At 35.5% G+C, this 17,755-nt stretch overlaps 3 protein-coding genes across 7 annotated transcripts; 1 reads left to right on the top strand and 2 right to left on the bottom strand.

The window, feature by feature from the left end:
• Positions 1–361: 361 nt before the first annotated feature.
• LOC127253434 (heterogeneous nuclear ribonucleoprotein 1-like) lies at positions 362–3,997 on the bottom strand. Of its 5 annotated transcripts, XM_051278039.1 has the most exons (4): positions 3,452–3,644; positions 2,934–3,165; positions 787–1,897; positions 362–620 (listed from the first exon to the last, which is right to left on the bottom strand). In XM_051278039.1, the coding sequence occupies exons 1-4, from the start codon at positions 3,517–3,519 to the stop codon at positions 607–609; spliced, it is 1,425 nt and encodes a 474-aa protein (XP_051133996.1). In that variant the 5' UTR covers positions 3,520–3,644; the 3' UTR covers positions 362–606. The 5 variants fall into 5 exon arrangements, with proteins under 5 accessions (XP_051133996.1, XP_051133998.1, XP_051133999.1 ...); XM_051278041.1 differs by lacking the exon at positions 3,452–3,644 and adding an exon at positions 3,676–3,997 and having other exon boundaries at positions 362–1,897; XM_051278042.1 differs by lacking the exon at positions 3,452–3,644 and adding an exon at positions 3,651–3,997 and having other exon boundaries at positions 362–1,897; positions 2,934–3,214.
• Positions 3,998–7,032: 3,035 nt separating this feature from the next.
• Positions 7,033–10,077, bottom strand: LOC127253342 (scarecrow-like protein 21). The gene is made up of 2 exons (XM_051277895.1): positions 9,691–10,077; positions 7,033–8,861 (listed from the first exon to the last, which is right to left on the bottom strand). The coding sequence occupies exons 1-2, from the start codon at positions 9,840–9,842 to the stop codon at positions 7,280–7,282; spliced, it is 1,734 nt and encodes a 577-aa protein (XP_051133852.1). The 5' UTR covers positions 9,843–10,077; the 3' UTR covers positions 7,033–7,279.
• A 3,741-nt stretch (positions 10,078–13,818) lies between these two features.
• LOC127253271 (OBERON-like protein) lies at positions 13,819–17,753 on the top strand. Its single transcript, XM_051277752.1, has 3 exons — positions 13,819–14,092; positions 14,900–16,049; positions 16,973–17,753. The coding sequence occupies exons 2-3, from the start codon at positions 14,900–14,902 to the stop codon at positions 17,560–17,562; spliced, it is 1,740 nt and encodes a 579-aa protein (XP_051133709.1). The 5' UTR covers positions 13,819–14,092; the 3' UTR covers positions 17,563–17,753.
• The last annotated feature ends 2 nt before the right edge of the window (positions 17,754–17,755 follow it).

The following is a 17,755-nucleotide window of genomic DNA, read 5'->3' on the forward strand; positions in this document are numbered from 1 at the left end:
GTGAAAATAAATAGTAGAATTTAATGGAATGCTTTTAGCATATTATGTATCTTGTAATTTGTTCAATAGTATTCTCATACTTTGTTCATTACTTGTGCTCATTTGTTAATTAACTGTTTTTTTTCTTTAAAACAATTTCAATTAAAGTAACACATTAGTCTTTAATAATAAAATAAAATTTAAGTGATAGTGTTTTTCAAACTAAATTTTGTATGGAATGATATATATATATTCTTGTTAATATCATAAATACATAAAATAACCAATTGCATAATAATAAAAATAAAAAAAAATTAAAAAAAAAAATGTACACTTAAAATTCATTTCATTCTAACAAAACTGTTCCTCTCACTCTAAAATCAACAAATCAATTCATCATCTTAAATCCCATTTCATAATTCATATAATTCCATCCATCCAATCCAAATAAACATACAAAGAACCGCAAAACCCTCTCTCTCTCTATTTATATATATCCCTAAAAACAACCACCAAAAAAACAAACATATCTCTTTCTCTCTCTACTCATCCAAAAAAGAAGAACAAGAAGAAAAATAAAACCTTACTGTGGCTTGTGTAGTTTACTATTTGGTGTGTTTTTTCTTCCTACGCTGCAATTCCTGTTTCACAACACAAATCCCCCATCATCATCACTCCTTCCTCGTCGTCTATATCATGCAAATTTTACGGGCAAACACCGTGTTCTTTTCTAGGCATAAACAACCAAACAACTACCCGATCGACATCAAACGAACACAGTCGAGTTAGAGTTAGAGTTAGAGTTACCTTTGTTCGATGCAGCCGCAATGCCATAATTCCTGCCGTATCCAACCGGCTCGTTCATTGTCGCACCACCGTTCATTGTTGCACCACCGTTCGCACCAAATCTTGCGAAAGGCTCGACCACCTCCGGAGACAAAAGGCTCCACGCATCGCCTGAATAGAACGAAGAATTGTTTCCGCGAAAGCTGTTGCTCGATGATGACAACGTTGTACCAACAGGGCCTCCGAAGTTTTTTCGGGTGTAATAATTCTCCATGTCGAGAATGCTGTTGTCGCCGTAGCCGTAGCCATAAATATTATTGCCGAACTTACTCATGGAAGAAGACGATGATCTGTTCCATATACCATCCCCGATTCGTCCAAGAACACCGGCGTTTCCAATTCGAGAGGTAAAAAGATCGTTTCCCGTCGCTCCATAACTATGATCACCGTTCCCCCAAATATTTCGATCCGCAGCATTCAAGAAGGAATCGTATTTATCAGAATTCCTGCTTAAGTAAGAGTTCATCCCTCGTCGGTATCCTAAACCAGAATCTCCGGCGAGGGCGTAGTTCAGATCGAATCCCGAGTCCATGTTAAGCCCCGAGCTCTGATTTCTGAGGTTGTACGAAGGATAAGAATATCCACTTCGATTTATGTTTATTCCGGGGCTAAACCGAGCATCCGTTCTTGTTCCATATCCTTGTCGAGCGTAAGCATTCAAGAGACTGATATCTCTATTCAGGCCATTGTTGAGACTACCGGTGGACGGGCTTCGCGTAGGCCCCGGAGAAAGCTCTTTCGGAACGGCTCGCTTGACCTCGACCAATTTCCCATTAAGTTCATGAAAGGGTCGGACAAGAACTTTGTCGACTGCCTCCTCGGAGTCATATGTTATGAATCCAAAGCCTCGAGGCCTCAGCGTGTTATGATCGTACATCACGACTACATCGGTTATTGTCCCGAACTGTTCAAAGTACGCCTTGAAGTCACTCTCGGTGACGGTGCTAGCCAATCCTCCGACAAAAATCTTTTTTGTTCGGACAGGGCTGGGTGACGACGATGCTTGGGTGCTTCCCGTTGTTCTGGTAGAGCTTTGGTTGTTGTCCCTCGGAACGGCCTTCTTTGCCTCGACCTGACGATAGAAAAGAAACGTATTTCCAAGTGAGCATACACACAAAACAGTTTTGAATAAATGTTCGGGTGCTTTCTTGAATGAGTTGCTTCAAATATATCAAATTGGCTCAGAAATGGAAATAAGTTCATATCAAAATGTTGCCATATGCATTCGAACAACACATGTTTTACTCGAAATGTCCTTGCCACGTGTTCAAATAAATGATCTCACGCTGTTTACTAAATTATGCTTAATATAAGGAATCTATCGATTTTTCTCAATTTCCACCTTGAATCCTATTCTAAAAAGAAGAGATCTCCAAATGTCATTACACTTGTTGCATGTAAAAGGAAAGAAACAGAATCATCAAAAAAAGTAAGTTGAAGATTCTCTAAATCTAAACAAGAATCCCCCAAGTGTCATCACAAATGTCGCGAATAAATGAAAGAAACCGAATTATCAAAAAACTACATCTATCATCAAGTAAGTCGAAGATTCTATAAATCTAAACAAGATCCCACGTGTCATCACAATTGTCGCAAGTAAAGTAAAGAAACTGATCATAAAAAAACTAAGTATTCATCAAGTAAGTTGAAGATTCTCTTAATCTAAACAAGAATCCCCAAGTTTCATCAAAATTGACACGAGTAAAAGGAAAGAAACTGAATCATTAAAAAAACTACACCTATCATCAACTAAGTCAAAGGTTTTATTAGTTTAAACAAGAATCCTCAAGTTTCATCACAATGTCGCGAGTAAAAGGAACGAAACTGAATCATTAAAAACTAGGCCTATCATCAAGTAAGTCGAAGATTCTCTTAATCTAAACAAGAATCCCCAAGTGTCATCAAGATTGTCGCAAATAAAGGAAAGAAACCGAACCATAAAAGACTATATCTATCATCTCACTTAAGTCGATGATTCTAAACATAAACAAGAATCCCCAAGTTTCATCATAGTTGTAAAAGGAAAGAAACCGAACCATAAAAGAACTACGTCTATCATCAAGTAAGCCAAACATTCTCTTAATCCAACGCAAGAAATGATTACTCACAGTTCTGCCATTGATGATGTGCCTAAGCTTGACAACTCTTTCAGCTGCAGAAGCATCGGCGAAAACAACAAAACCGAACCCCCGGGAGCGTCCAGTGGAGCGATCCCTCAGCACAACAGCTTCCACAACTTCGCCAAAAGCTCCAAAATACTCTCGAAGATGATCTTCATTCGTCTCCCATGAAATTCCCCCAACGAACAGCTTCCCAGGATCCATCTCCATTAGGTCACACCTAAATTGAACAAACTCCAACTAATCATCCAGCTTGAAGTTCGAAAAACCTACTCGATTAAGCATCTAATCATTCCATTGAATCGCAGCCAAACAATTCTACAATCTCGAAGCATCAATTAACAACAATGATGAGCAAAAACGAAGAGCAAGGATGATCAATTCAGATCACCAAACTAACATTTCTATATGCATCGCCATTCAGTTCAGTTTTCCCTAATCTATGAACTAACAATCATCGAACAAAGCAATGCAGACTAAATCGATTCGATCGAATCAAACAATACCTAATCGCAACAGATAAACCGCAAATTTCGTGTTCAACAAGCCACCGTTCGATCCCCAACAGATCCATAATCCAACATAAACAATCCACAATCCAAATCCCCAATCAATCAATCAACCAATCCACAAACAACACCCAACCATTATCAACCAAAATCAAAAGAAACAAATCAATCGCTAAACAGCGAAGCTGGTATTTACCAAAATCAAAATCTAAAAAAACAACCGGAGTCGATTGAAGATCCGAGAGGAGAAGCAGGCGCCGCCGGGAGACGACAGACACTCGCGCTTTCTCTCCCCCTTTCCTCCGCTCCGTTATTCCTTCCAAAATCCAATCTTTTATTAATTATTTTTTCGTTTTTCTGCCGGAATTGGGAGAGATTTATAGAGTAGAGTTGCAGTATAACAGATTAGCGGTTATGGCGGCCCGTCTCTCCGCAGATTGGGTTTGAAGCCACACAGAGAGCGCTCTGTGGCTGCTCCCACACCGAAGAAATGGAGACGACGACACAACCAAATACGTGAATGAATTTCTATGCATATATAGAGAGATATATATACATAGTTGAAATTGTATAAGTATATATATAGGTATGTATGTAAGTATGTACATAATAATTGTACTACTACTATATAGGCATGTAGGTGCGTAGGCGTATATTTTCTTGCAACAAAAATAAGAATGTCAAAGGATGTCCTTTTCAATATTTATATATATATATATATATAGTTTTGTTAGTTGTGATTTGAATTATTATTATTATTATTTTGAATGAATGTATTATATTCTTTTTTTTTTTTTTTATTCGTAAATTTTAATATATTAATATTTTATAAATAATAGTAAAATAAAATTATTTACTATAGATTATGTATAAATTTAATTAACGATAAAAAAAAAAAATTAAACATAATTTTAACCGACTGAAAATTCAAAAAATTTTGATACAAATTTTAACAATAGTTTATAATACTTGTGATACACTATTTTATCATTTGTATATAAACGAATTCAATAATATTAATAAAAAAATACGTAAATTTAAAAATATTTACAATTTGTGAATTTACGTATAATAAAAATATAAATAAATATTTTGTAGCTGAATAATTAAAAAAATCATAAAATAAATAAACAAATTTAATATAATTTTATAAAGAATCTTAAGACAATATTGCACGGAATAATATTAATTTTTATTTTAAAAAAGAAAAACTCTTCTAAAATTTAAAATAAAATTATTATTAGTCTTGAAATAACATTCTAATTATATATATAATATCAATAAGTAACGAATATATTATTTACTATTTATTTATTTATTATTATTTATATTTACCGACTAAAAAAAGATTGTATATATGTGTCGCTCTGTCTTCTCACATGTTATGTTATGTTAAGGCTGCTCAATAATTTTCACTGTCCATTAATAATGCTGCCTACATACAGCCACCACTACTTATTAATTCTTTTTCTTATATATATTTATAATATACGCATTCAATTGTGGATATGTTAACATATTATTATTATTATTTGTAAATATTTTATTTAGAATATTTTTATTTTTTTAAAATAAAGTCTAGGATTTTCTTTTCTGTATATTTTTTTTAAAAAAAATATTAATATATTACATATATTAATTATTTTTATATTCTATAAATAATTGTTTATATCTTACATAAAATATATCTTTTGAAATAATTTTTACAAAACAAACATGCCCTAAATATAGGAATAGTTTGGAAATTATAAGAGTGTTAGGTTGATTTAATCAATATGATTTTTATTAGAAAATATTTACGTGTTAGAGTAGTATGAGCATATTTCTTACGCTAAAAATAATATACATTGTATAAATTATTATTATATACTATCAATTTATAGGATAAGTGGATATTAGAAGTAACGGCACTGTAACAATCATCAAATAATTCTTTATATAAGGTCATCTCCAATCCAATACCAAGGGTCGTAAAGAAACCGATGCCAAATTGTGCGTAAAAAATTGGCGTTGCTACAGTGCAATGCTAATTTTAGTGTTGCACTGTAGCAATGCCAATTTTTGGGGTTGCTCCTAATTTAAAAAACATAAATTAAATTTTTTATTTTAATTTTTAAATTTATTTTTATTTTTTAAAATTTTTAAAAAAAAATATTTTAAATTATAAAAATAAAAAATTTGTTTAAAATAATAAGAAAAATTGAATATTTGAAGAACAATAGTAAAAAATTAGAATTATGGTTAAAATAAAATAATTATAGCAACTCTAGTTAAAACTGAATAAATGGAGATGGTCTGAGTCCTGAAAGATTTTTTCATTTTTACTTATTTGTTGCCTTGTGATTACATAATTTTAGTAACTTTTTTATAATATAAAAGTTAATTATTGGATATATTTGGTATTAAATTATTGAATTTTTTAAGTGAATATTATATATTTATACATACATTCCGTCCTTCATATTTATACCAATTTTATTTCATTTTTTATTATTTATTAAATTCACGCGTATAAATAATTTTATAATTATAATTTATTTCCTTTCGTTTCATTTAATTTGTCTATTTTTTATATTTGTATGTTCCATATAATTTGTCATTTTATTTTTTAAAAATATATTTACATATTTTAATCATATTATTTATATTCGTATGTCCCACATAATTTGTCATTTCATTTTTTAAAAATATATTTACATATTTTAATCACGTTCTAAAATTCATAATTTATAATTTTTTTAATTATAATTAAATTATTTAGTTATTTTAATTTTAATTTATAATTATTTTTATTAATATACTCTTTAATTACTTACTAATTACATAATATCTAAAATTGTAAACCATATACCTCAACTAAAAAAAACAAAAATTAGTCTAAACAGAAGAAGTAATCAAATAATAATTTAAATTTTTAATTTTTACTGCAAATATTCATGGTGAAAATAATTAGAATTTTATAAAACACTAGATTCAATCATTATGTATATATTTAAATATTAATAAAGTGGGATATGAGTGAGTGACACAAGGAATCACAGCCTTTTGTCTTCACTTTCCACTAATCAATCGCTCAACATCACATGCACTTCATTTATTAATTAATTATTTAATTGTAATTGTGCCAAACATGCAACAACATCAATTTAATTATATTATTTAAATATTAAATAATTTGTGGAATGTGGCAGTAAGATTACGAGTTCAAAATTTACAATATCTTTTTACTTTACTTGCCATGTAGGATTTGGTTAATACGACATACTAATTTACAAACTATTATCTTTGATTTAAAATTTATTTGGTACAACAAATTTTCATATCATAAATATTTTTATAAACTTTTATTGCTTGAAGAAATAAATAAATCTAATTTTACCCATAAAATCAAGTTATTATTTAAATTTAATTTTGAATAATATTAAAATAGGATATTTTAGAAAGAAATTGAAATTAAATAGTATAAAGTTGAATTTAAAATGGAGAGGAAAGCCTTCCAACACTCAACTTAGATAATTTAATTTTATACATTCTATAAACCACTATTTAATACATAGACATTTAATAGTTTTATAACATAATTCAATATAATTATATTGTAAATAAAACTTAAATTATCATTTCAAATCAATATTTTAAGAGAGTGTTTTTTAAAAAAAAAATTCTATTTTAACCATACAGTTTAGTACTAATCAGCCTTCATCCTTACACAGGGTAATTATTATTCAGTAAATCTACACTTGAAACCGTATTCATACACGTAAAATACATATACATACACATAGATATACCACCTTCGACGATTCCTAGGTTCGATCATCATCGTCATCTCCAAGCCGAAACAGAGGACAAAGCCCTGTTTTTCCATCCAAGAAAAAGTGCACCATTGCCCTCAGCCAGCCCATAATCTTTGCTGTACTCTTTCAACACGCCGGCGGCGGCTTTTCCGGCCGACGGACTCACCGGAATCTGCTGAAACCCCGCCATCGACAGCCTCGACCGCCACTTCCCGAACAGTTCGTGCCGCTCGACCCGGTCGACCCCTTCGCACGCGATTATATTCACGACGTCCTTCGCCACGCAATGCTCCTCGGCATTGATCCTCATCCGGTCGTCCCTCGGCCGCGCCGCGTCGATCGACTCGAACATCGCCGTGTAGTAGTCGAGCGTCTCGGAGAATCGCTGGAAGAACGTCGCCGTGTTGGTGTTCGACTCCTGCTCGACGAGCGTCACCACCTCTGGCGAGAGGCTCTTCACCAGCCGGAGGAGGCGGTCGCGGTGGTTCGCCGTGCTCACGCTCTCGTCGGGAATGTGGTGGAGAACATACGGAAAATTCACCGCCAAGGCCTCGCCGCGTCGGATGTCGAGATTCTCCGGTCGAACCTCCGATCCAGAAATCGCCGCGCCGTGGAACTCGAACGGGACGCCGCACGACTTCGCCGCTTCCGATAAACGTCGCCCGACGAGATTTAACCCTCCGCCGCGCGCATGAATCGAGTCGGAGTCGTCGACGCCCGTTATCCGGACAGTCGGCGCGCCACCGGGTCGGCCGGCGACGGACTCAATGAACGACACCCATTGGCTTCCCTGCGCGATTTGGAAGTCGATAATATGGATCCTGTCGACACCCTCCATCGCTTCGCCGATGATCGCGTTCGATGAAGCGTACGCGAATTTGTAATACGGGCAAAGCTCGTATATCGTATGCATATACGACATGAGCTCGGGGCCGGTCGGTTCGTTGCATCGAAGTTTCCGGTAGATTGCGCTGCCGGAGGACAAGAGCCGTGCTCGGAGACCTTCGAGCATGTAAGCGCCTAATCTCTGCAACGGATCGCCGGAGACAGAAACCTTTTTCTCCAAAATGTCGAAGAGGGCTTCGGCAGCAGATCCGGCGACTGCTCGATCGGAGTCGGCTTCGGCGACGGTCTCGGCGCACGTTGTGAGCAGCTGTTTGAGGTCCATTCGGGGTGCCATTTCGAGGGTTCGGTTGTACCGGCTGAACGACGACGGCTGGCCGGAGAATGAGGTGGAATTATCGAAATTGAACTCCGGCGGGTACAATTCGTTCCGGAGAACCCAAAATGCGTGCATCAGCTTGCTGTCGTCGTCGACTATGGACGACTCGCTCAAGGGCGAGCCGTAGTTGCTGATGTTCGATTGATGGAGATCGGGGGAGAAGGGGCTCCGGCTGGAGGAGACGCTGGCGGCGGATGGGGAATTGTAGGCGGCGGCATAGTCAGTGGCGGCCGGCGTCGACTCCAGAGTGAAGAATGGCTCAATCTGAGGCATCGGCTTTCGGCGGTAGAAGCTGCGGTTGGCAGAGGATGCCTTGGATTCTTGCATTTGCTGCTCGGATTTTCCGGCGGCTACAGCATCGGAGAAACCAGAGATTATGGAGCTATTTCTGCCATTGGAAGAACATAATTAATTCAAGGTTATATGTTCATGGAAAAACTATTGATTCCGCCATTATAGCTGCAAGTAGAGGAACAGAATCAATTGTTTATTGCGAAGTTTAGATTCATGGAAAACTAAATACATATTCTGCCATTAAAGGTATTAGTAGAAGAACTAGGTCAATACGTTACTGCAAATTTAGATTCAAGGACAACTATAGATTCCGCCATTAAAGCTGCTGCTAGAAGAGCAGAGTGGATACGTTACTGCAAACTTAGATTCATGGAAAAATTCATGAAAAACTATAGATTCCGCTATTAAAGCTGCTGCTAGAAGAACAGAGTGAGTGAATACGTTACTGTAAATTTAGATTCATGGAAAACTATAGATTCAGCCATTAAAGCTAAAGCTGCTGCTAGAAGAACAGAGGGAATACGTTACTGCTAATTTAGATTCGTAGAAAACTAAAGAATACGACATTAAAGGCTTAAAGCTGCTGCTAGAAGAACGGAGTGAATTTCTCATTGCAAAATTTCCGCCATTAAAGCTTTAGCTGCTGCAACTAGAAGTTTAGAAACGATTTCTAACAGCAAATTTATGTCACGGAAAAATGATTCCGCCATTAAAGCTGCAGCAGCTAGAAGAACAGAGTCAATTTCTTATAGAAAATTCAGATTCACATAAAAGTATACCATAAAATCATCAACAATCTGACAAAGTCCAGAATCAATTCCCAAATATAGTAGGTCAAATCTCGAACATCTAAGAATTTTTAAAAAAACAAAGTCGCAGGAAATTAACGTACATAGAGAAATTAGCAAGCAGTGAAACCCTACCTTATCAATTTCTTCTCCTTGAATTTGAAATTCCTGTCAAAGAATTCTCGAGAAAGCCGGAAAGAGAACGAATTTGAGATTCTTCGCCGCGAGCAAATATGGACCTGAAGAGAGAGTCTATAACTATTATATAGTCTGTCGGTTGAGTCCATTAACTGCAATTTTCATTCACCCTCCGCGTCGACCCGACCCGACTCGATATGGTCCGGCCCGACCCGGCCGCCATTAAAGCCACGCTCCTGGTCAGTTGAAAAAAACAGGAATCATTCGCACAAAAAGCTCTGATCTTTATTATATTCTTAATCGGGTTACACAAATTGCTATCGAACTCGTAATCGAGATTGGGGAATTTATTCTTGGATTTGGTAAAGATTGGGGATTGGGATTGGAATTCGTGGTTGAGAATTTTGGTTGATCCTTTAGCCCGATGACGCACTTTTCTTGAAGGCGATGGTCAGGACGAATCCAGCCGTTGATTTCCCCGGAAATCGACGGTGCACGTTTAGCAGGCAGGCCAGTGCCTTCGTGGAATGTTGCGAAACGCGCTGCCGTTTTCGTCTATTTATTTATTTTGTCAACGGACGACGTCGTTCGATGGTAGACCTTTCAGTATGAGTTTTCACCCCATGGTGTTATTTATATTTATATTTATATTTATATTTAATTAATTATACGAAATAAATATTTTTTGGTATAGATATATGGCCTTTATTTCTTTATTTATGTTTTTGAATACGGACTTTCTTGGAAGCTTCCAACTGCATATGACATGGAATTTAATTTTTTAAGTAGTTTTTAAAATATATAATAATTCATTTAAAACATCTATGGGTTCATTGTATATTTAAGATAGATATTATACATTTTTATGTTATTTATTAAGAATTTTGTATTGGTAGGTTTAATGTATATTATATATATTATGTTTGGGTAAGTATTTAATAATACTAAAATTTAAAAAATTTAAATTAGTTGTAATGAATTTTTTATTGTAATTATTTAAAACATAAATTTAGAAATTTTGTATTTAGATATAGATTTTTTTTCAAAAATTTTATTATTTATTAATTTTTCCTCGTAATAATATTGAATCAAATTTTTATTTTTTATATATAGAGAATGTCAAATTAAATATTGATATTGTATCAAAAATATAGGTACAATATCATGTCATATTAAAATTAGTATATCGAAAGATTGAAAATTTTGATAATCTTTTGGTATCATATGCGTGATATCTCAAAAATTCGATATCTTTTTTTACCTTCAATTAAAAATAAATTATTGAAATAATTATTAGTAAAAAAATTAGATTTTTTTTTTTTTACAAATGCGCTTTAGTATATTTAAGATAAAAATATTTCAAACTAAAATAAATAAATAGATCCGCCTTAAATAGATTAATCTTAATTAGTCAAAATTTAATTGTTATTAAATTATTATTTTTTGCCTTTTCTAAACAATAATATAATTGAATGAAATAACTAACAAAAAGGAAAATTAACATAATTCAATTAAACGGAAGATGTAATAATATACTCCCTCCGTCTCATAACAAAATATTCATTTTTTTATTTTAGTCCGTCCCTTAACAAAGTATCCATTTTTTCTTTTTAGTAACCGTACTGATCTACCTAACATTACAAATACCCTTACAATTTACAATATATTACACAAATGTCATTACTTTTATATCACACATACTAATAAGGTTATTTTGGTCATTTCTGCGTTATTCCTATTATATCTCAATATAATACTAATATTATTAAAATTACGTACAAAAATAAATTGATACTTATTTATGGAACGAAGGGATTATGTTGTTACTATTATTATTGTTATTATACTTGATATGTTTTAATAGTACTATTATTTACTTATTAGTTAAATGGGAGGGCATTCAATAGTACAAAGTAGGGTAAATAATACTCCATATAAGTTCCCACCGCTACGACTACTGTCTTCTCACCACCACTATTTTCATCCTCTGCTCATTCGATATGGCCACCGTCTTCCTCACCGCGCCATCGGTTCGTCTGTCTTCCTCCAACTCCGTCAAACTCTCCCCGCAAAGACCACACTCTGCACCGCACCAGTTATTTTTTACAGCACCATCGGCATTGTTTTCTTCCAACTCCATGAAACTCTCCTCGCACAAACCAAACATCTCTTTATCCAGCGTCCTCCTTAGCTTTCCTTCCGCTCTCCCTATCCTCTCAGAAGCCAAGCCGTGTAACGTTCTCGAAGAATTCAATCTCTGATATCATCAATGATTTTGATGCTGACAGTGCATATGACGGATTCTCCGATAACGTCAATGATCTTGATGCTTGCAATACATGCGGAGTGGTCGGACTCTACGGCGAGTCTGAGGCGCCGCGCCTCTGCGGTTTGGCGCTCCTAGCGCTCCAACACCGCGCCAACAAAGGGGCGAGCGTCGCTGCGATGAGGCAAGATGGAGTCTTTCATAGCATTACCGGTAAGGGTTACGCGACTAAAGCTTTCAACACGATGAAACCGGATATAAAGAGACAAAGCTATAGGTCACGTCACTTATAATAAATAGCCTTTCCTCGTAGCTTTATTTTCATAAGTTTCCGTCCTGATGTTGAACTTTCTTTGTTTCAGCTATCCTCGCCTTAGGGAACAAAGCATAGTTTTTAAAAGCAAATCAGTTTGGAATGCAGATGCAGATGCAGATGCAGTTTGGGAACAAAGGACAACTTCTAAAGGAAAAGCAAAAGATGGAGATGCATTTTGGGAAAACGTGGGATACTAGGGTAGGGTAGGGTAGGGTAGGGGTAGTATAGTTATTTTTTACAATATACTTTAAATTTAATTTTCTTTTACAGTATGCAATTTCTTATTTGTCATGTATGTATTTCAATATCAATTACACTCTACATAGCATACCGTACCGAAAATACCGATCGATATCGATACCGTATCGAATTTTTTAATATAATAAATTTCGGTATACCGCAATTTTCAGTACAATATCGATATATATCGTTTATATCGAAAATTTTTATTTCGATACAATATCGATATCTACCGCTTATACAATTTTAAAAATAATAGTAGTATGCGACTTGAAAAGACCCGGCATGCCCACACATGCACATCCGAACACGTCTGCCATCAACCGTGAGCTTGTCTTTGTATGGGAGTTTAAATTTTGAAAATATAAAATTTTAAATTAAAATAATTATTTGATGTATAATATAAATAGATATTTATGTAATATTTGAAGATAAAAATAATTTTTACAATAATAAATAAAAATGGCATAATTTGATACCTTTGAATAGACATTTATGGACAACAAAAGGTTGTAGTCGAGGTATCAAAATTATTGGATTTTTTCATTGAAAGATAGATAACTATATGATACGTAATCACGAAGATGAAAAAATATTGAAGACATATGTTCAACACGGAGTCTGTTTGTTGCCTTTCGATTTTCAAATTATTTTCATATTATAATTTATAATTATATGGATTTCTTCGAGGTGTCTATAACATAAATAAATTAACAATATAGAATATATAATTTTATGGATATACATTGTTTTACCTAATAGAATATTATATCATAATATTGAATTTATTTATTTAATATTTTTATTTAAAATATAAAAAATAATATTAAAAAATAATTAAATAAATTTATTATTCAAACAAAAATTTAGGTTAATATCTAATTTTAAATTAATTTCAAATCACCTTCCCTAACGCCCGTTGGCCGTCATTTATTAAAATGATAACAGGGATGATTTAATAGTATAGAGGTTGAGCTTGTGACCGTGAGGTAATAGGTTCAAACCCCCGACGCCTTAAGTCACTTGTCATACCTAGTTCGCCTAGTGTGAATTTTTTGTTAGACCTGATTTGCAGGTTATTAGGTTTCGTTTCGTCGAGAATTTATACAGGATGTACTTTCGATAGCGGCAACAAATTTTCACGTTAAAAAAAAAAAAAAATAGTCAAACTTGAAAACCAACCAGAAATCCAAAAGCACGAGTTTAGGTTCGTACAGCGTCATTTAAACGAAAGTCGTGTCTTCAAATTGTCCTGGTTAGATTAATGAAACCGAAGCAGTCGTGGGGGCAAAGAAAGTCAACCAAAGGGAGAGGAGAAATGTTGACTATGGTGGGCCTCACGGGTTCCTCGTGATCCTGACGACCGCCATTTCCCTATTTTGGTGTTTGTCTGCATTGCATTATCCAACGGGTGAGTGGGTGCGTCGGTCAAAGAAGCGGACGCGGAGGGTTTCGAAGAAGTTTCGGTGCCCTGAGATGCTGCGGTGAGTGCTCTTGGGTTTCTGACTGGCGAAAGTTCCGCTACGATAGGCGAGGGTTTGGATCTGTTGTCAGTCGGTGAATCGATCCGTGTCGAGGTAAGGAGGATTAGTGTTTGTCAAGCTTTTTTGTTGGTGATTTATCTGAACTAGGTTTTCGTTTTGATTCACTGGTAATCGGTGCTGATTTTGTCCTGTGGTAGGGTTTTGGTATGATTCCGTTGATGTTAGCTTGATTCGTGAAATCGATTGGTTTTTAGCAGCCGCATTGCTTCTTTTCTGCCTATTTTTCCTGTGATGAGCCATGGTTGATCTCCGATGAATTTTTTTTAGCTCGGATTGTGTTTCCACTGTTGAAATGAACGATTGATTTGTATTTCGATTGCTGAACTGCAATTATCTCCTTGTCCTTCTTCTTAAGTGTATACTGTTCTTCACAATTTTTGGCTTTAGATGTTCTGTTTGATGTTTATAATATATATATGTTTCCATTGTTAGGGTTTCATAAAATCTTATTGGTAGTTATCTATTGCAGTAGTTCACATCAGAATGACATGGACGATTGAATCTATGTTGTATATAAGGAAGGGAAATTGATTTGCTGTCGGCTTGTCGCTTTGAGCTCGATTGGGTTATGATATACTTTTTGTTTTTCGCTAATTCTGCTACTGTCTTCATTTTTGGCTTTAGATGTTCTATTTGATGTTGTTTATATATATATATATATATATATTTCCATTGTTAGTGTTCTTCCTTCAAATCTTATTCTACAAATGGTAGTTTCCAATTGCAGTAGTTTACGTCGAATTACACATGGAAGATTGAATCTATGTTGTATTTGAGCTTGATTGGGTTATGTTTTACTTTTGATTTTTCGCTAATCCTGAGTTTCGATGTTCTATTCAGATGGGAACGTCTTCTGGATCTCATTTCAACAATCAATCCTCAATGCTACCTCCTCGGCAACAGCAGCAGCAGCTCCGACCAGGAGGCGGGGTACTGCAGACCTCTCTCTCCTTGGTTTCACCAGATGCCTGTGGATCTCCAAATCTTCAGGAACGCGGCTCGAATTCTGATAACATGCGTGAATCTCCATCTGAAAGTGCCAGTTCAAGAGAAACCTGGCCTACTGCTGAGGCATTGGCAGCAAAGAAACTGGAGAAGGAAAAGGAAAGAGATAACGGCTTTGCCGAGCACTCTGTTGTCCGCCACATTGCGAGTTCAGATAAGATGTCTCTTCGAGATGTAGCTGGAGAAAGAGTGGAAATTATTGCCGATAGAATGCAGAATCTTCCGGATGAGTATCTTGACAGGTTCAAAAATGAACTTCGATCGTTTCTTGAAGGGTTGGGTAGTTCTCACCAAAGAGAAGAGTTCTTATCCCTGCAAAAGCAGGTTCAAAGTAGAGGCGATTTGACTGAAAAAACACTGATAATGGCGCACAGGGTTCAGCTTGAAATTCTAGTTTCTATAAAGACGGGAATTCAGGCGTTTTTGCATCCAAGTGTTTGCCTCTCTCAAGCATCACTTATTGACATTTTCTTATACAAGAGGTGCCGAAACATAGCGTGTGGATCTACATTACCGGCAGAGGATTGTGGCTGCGACCTGTGCTCGAAAAGAAATGGTTTCTGCAATCTGTGCATGTGTGTGATCTGCAACAAGTTTGATTTCGAGGTTAACACATGCCGCTGGATCGGGTGCGATGCGTGTTCCCATTGGACTCACACTGATTGTGCCATTCGTAACGGACAGATTGGTATGGGCCCTTGTGTTAAAAATTCGTCCACTTCAGCAGAGATGGTTTTTAGGTGTCAAGCTTGCTCTAGGGCTTCTGAGCTTGTGGGATGGGTTAAAGATGTCTTCCAGCACTGCGCTCCGAGCTGGGATCGGGACGCTTTGATTCGAGAACTTGACTTTGTAAGTCGTATTTTCCGCGGGAGTGAGGATCCGAAAGGCAGGAAATTGTTCTGGAAGTGTGAGGAGCTAATTGAGAAACTGAGAAGCGGCATTGCAGATTCGGTGGCTTGCAAAGTAATCTTGTTGTTCTTTCAAGGTATACTGTTTATTACAAAGTCTATTTACGCAATCTGTCCTTTTGATTTATGAGAATCTAGTTTTTGTATTTTGTTCACAGTTGTCAATAACGTGCATTTGGGCCATAGAGCAGCTTCGGCAGGAGCAATATTTTTGTGCTAATTAATCTACTAATCATTTAATTTATTATAAAAACATCCTTTTTGGCCATTTCATTTAAATTTTAGGATATATATTTCCTTCATCTAAAATAATTATGTACTCACAATACTATTACCTTATAATCAATTTGACATTATTTATTCTAATTTCCGCATTACTTTATTTATTAATTCTTTAATAAATTTATCATAATACTGTGATTTTATTGTTTACGAACCACACTTTTATAGTGAAATACTATTATTTCTTAGTGTTCGGTCCCTTTACAAAGTAGTAATAGTATACCGGACGGAGGGAGTAATAGTTATCATTAGGTAGGTTTTGATTTTATAATATAATATGTTGTATGCAAGAGTACCAACAACAACGGTGAAAATAAGGAAGAAATTTGTTAGATTTTGAATTTGATTAACTTTGAGTATTTATTTATCGAAGTACTAGTGTTTTAATTGTTTTTGCTTGTAAAACAATCTATAATCATATTTTTTGACATTTTATTGGGTCCAATGATAACTATGAAATTAATTCGTAAGTTTTTTTTTTTTTTTTTTTTTGTAAAAATGCATTTTTATTGTTATTTTGCATATATAATAATTTTTATAGGTATTTTTTTAAGTTTTTACATAGCGCTTTTTTCATTATAGCTGTATAATGCTATTTGAAATTGACAGCTATGATCCTACCTTTTAGAGATACATGGATTTCTTCGACTAAAACACACGGTCCCGATTCGCATCCTTTTCTTATTCTGTAATGTTTGAAATTGTGTTTCCTTTCCAGAGCTCGACACCGACAGTTTAAAAAATCAAGAAGGTGAAGAATCTGGAAGGATGGTATCCCCACAAGAAGCATTCAATAAGATAGCCGACGTAGTGCAGGAAGCTGTTAGAAAGATGGAAATGGTCGCGGAGGAGAAGATGCGGATGGTGAAAAAGGCTCGTCTGGCTGTAGACGCTTGCGAACAAGAGCTCAAGGATAAAGCTCGGGAGGTTGCTGCACTGAAGATGGAAAGGCAGAGGAAGATGATGCAGATCGATGAGCTGGACAGTATCGTTCGTCTTAAACAAGCCGAGGCCGACATGTTCGAGCTCAAGGCTAACGAGGCCCGTCGGGAAGCTGAGAGGCTGCAACGAATTGCACTCGCCAAGACTGAAAAATCGGAAGAGGATTACGCTAGTAGGTACCTCAAACAAAGATTGCACGAGGCAGAAGCCGAGAAGCAATACCTGTTCGAAAAAATCAAGCTTCAGGAAAGTTTGAAGCCGACCCAAAGCAGCGCCGGAACAAGCGACCCTGCCTCAATGATGTACAACAAAATCCAAGATTTGCTCAAGAACATGTACAATGGGCCGCCAAAAGCAGATGGCTAGCCTCCTAATCGTCATTTTCAGGGTGGTATTTACCGGTTCGGTTGGCCTGTATATTATGTCGTTAATCTTACAAATTGGTTTAACTCTGTAGCGTAGAGAAGACACTTAGTTACATCTTTCTCGCGCTCATGCTTTGTATCTGTACTATTATACTGCCGTGTGGTTGTTTTTAGTGATCTTTAGTTTGGATATT

This window comes from Andrographis paniculata, unplaced genomic scaffold (assembly GCF_009805555.1).
Source record: "Andrographis paniculata isolate CXL003 unplaced genomic scaffold, ASM980555v1 Contig50END, whole genome shotgun sequence".
NCBI lineage: Eukaryota > Viridiplantae > Streptophyta > Magnoliopsida > Lamiales > Acanthaceae > Andrographis > Andrographis paniculata.

Coding starts and splice junctions, on each gene's coding strand:
- LOC127253434 (XM_051278038.1), bottom strand. CDS start 3,519: ATGGATCTGTTGGGGATCGAACGGTGGCTTGTTGAACACGAAATTTGC. Junction 3,166..3,451: donor GGTTTATCTGTTGCGATTAG/GTATTGTTTGAT, acceptor TGTTCAATTTAG/GTGTGACCTAATGGAGATGG. Junction 1,898..2,933: donor ACATCATCAATGGCAGAACT/GTGAGTAATCAT, acceptor TTCTATCGTCAG/GTCGAGGCAAAGAAGGCCGT.
- LOC127253342 (XM_051277895.1), bottom strand. CDS start 9,842: ATGGACTCAACCGACAGACTATATAATAGTTATAGACTCTCTCTTCAG. Junction 8,862..9,690: donor AAGGAGAAGAAATTGATAAG/GTAGGGTTTCAC, acceptor TTCCAATGGCAG/AAATAGCTCCATAATCTCTG.
- LOC127253271 (XM_051277752.1), top strand. CDS start 14,900: ATGGGAACGTCTTCTGGATCTCATTTCAACAATCAATCCTCAATGCTA. Junction 16,050..16,972: donor AATCTTGTTGTTCTTTCAAG/GTATACTGTTTA, acceptor TTTCCTTTCCAG/AGCTCGACACCGACAGTTTA.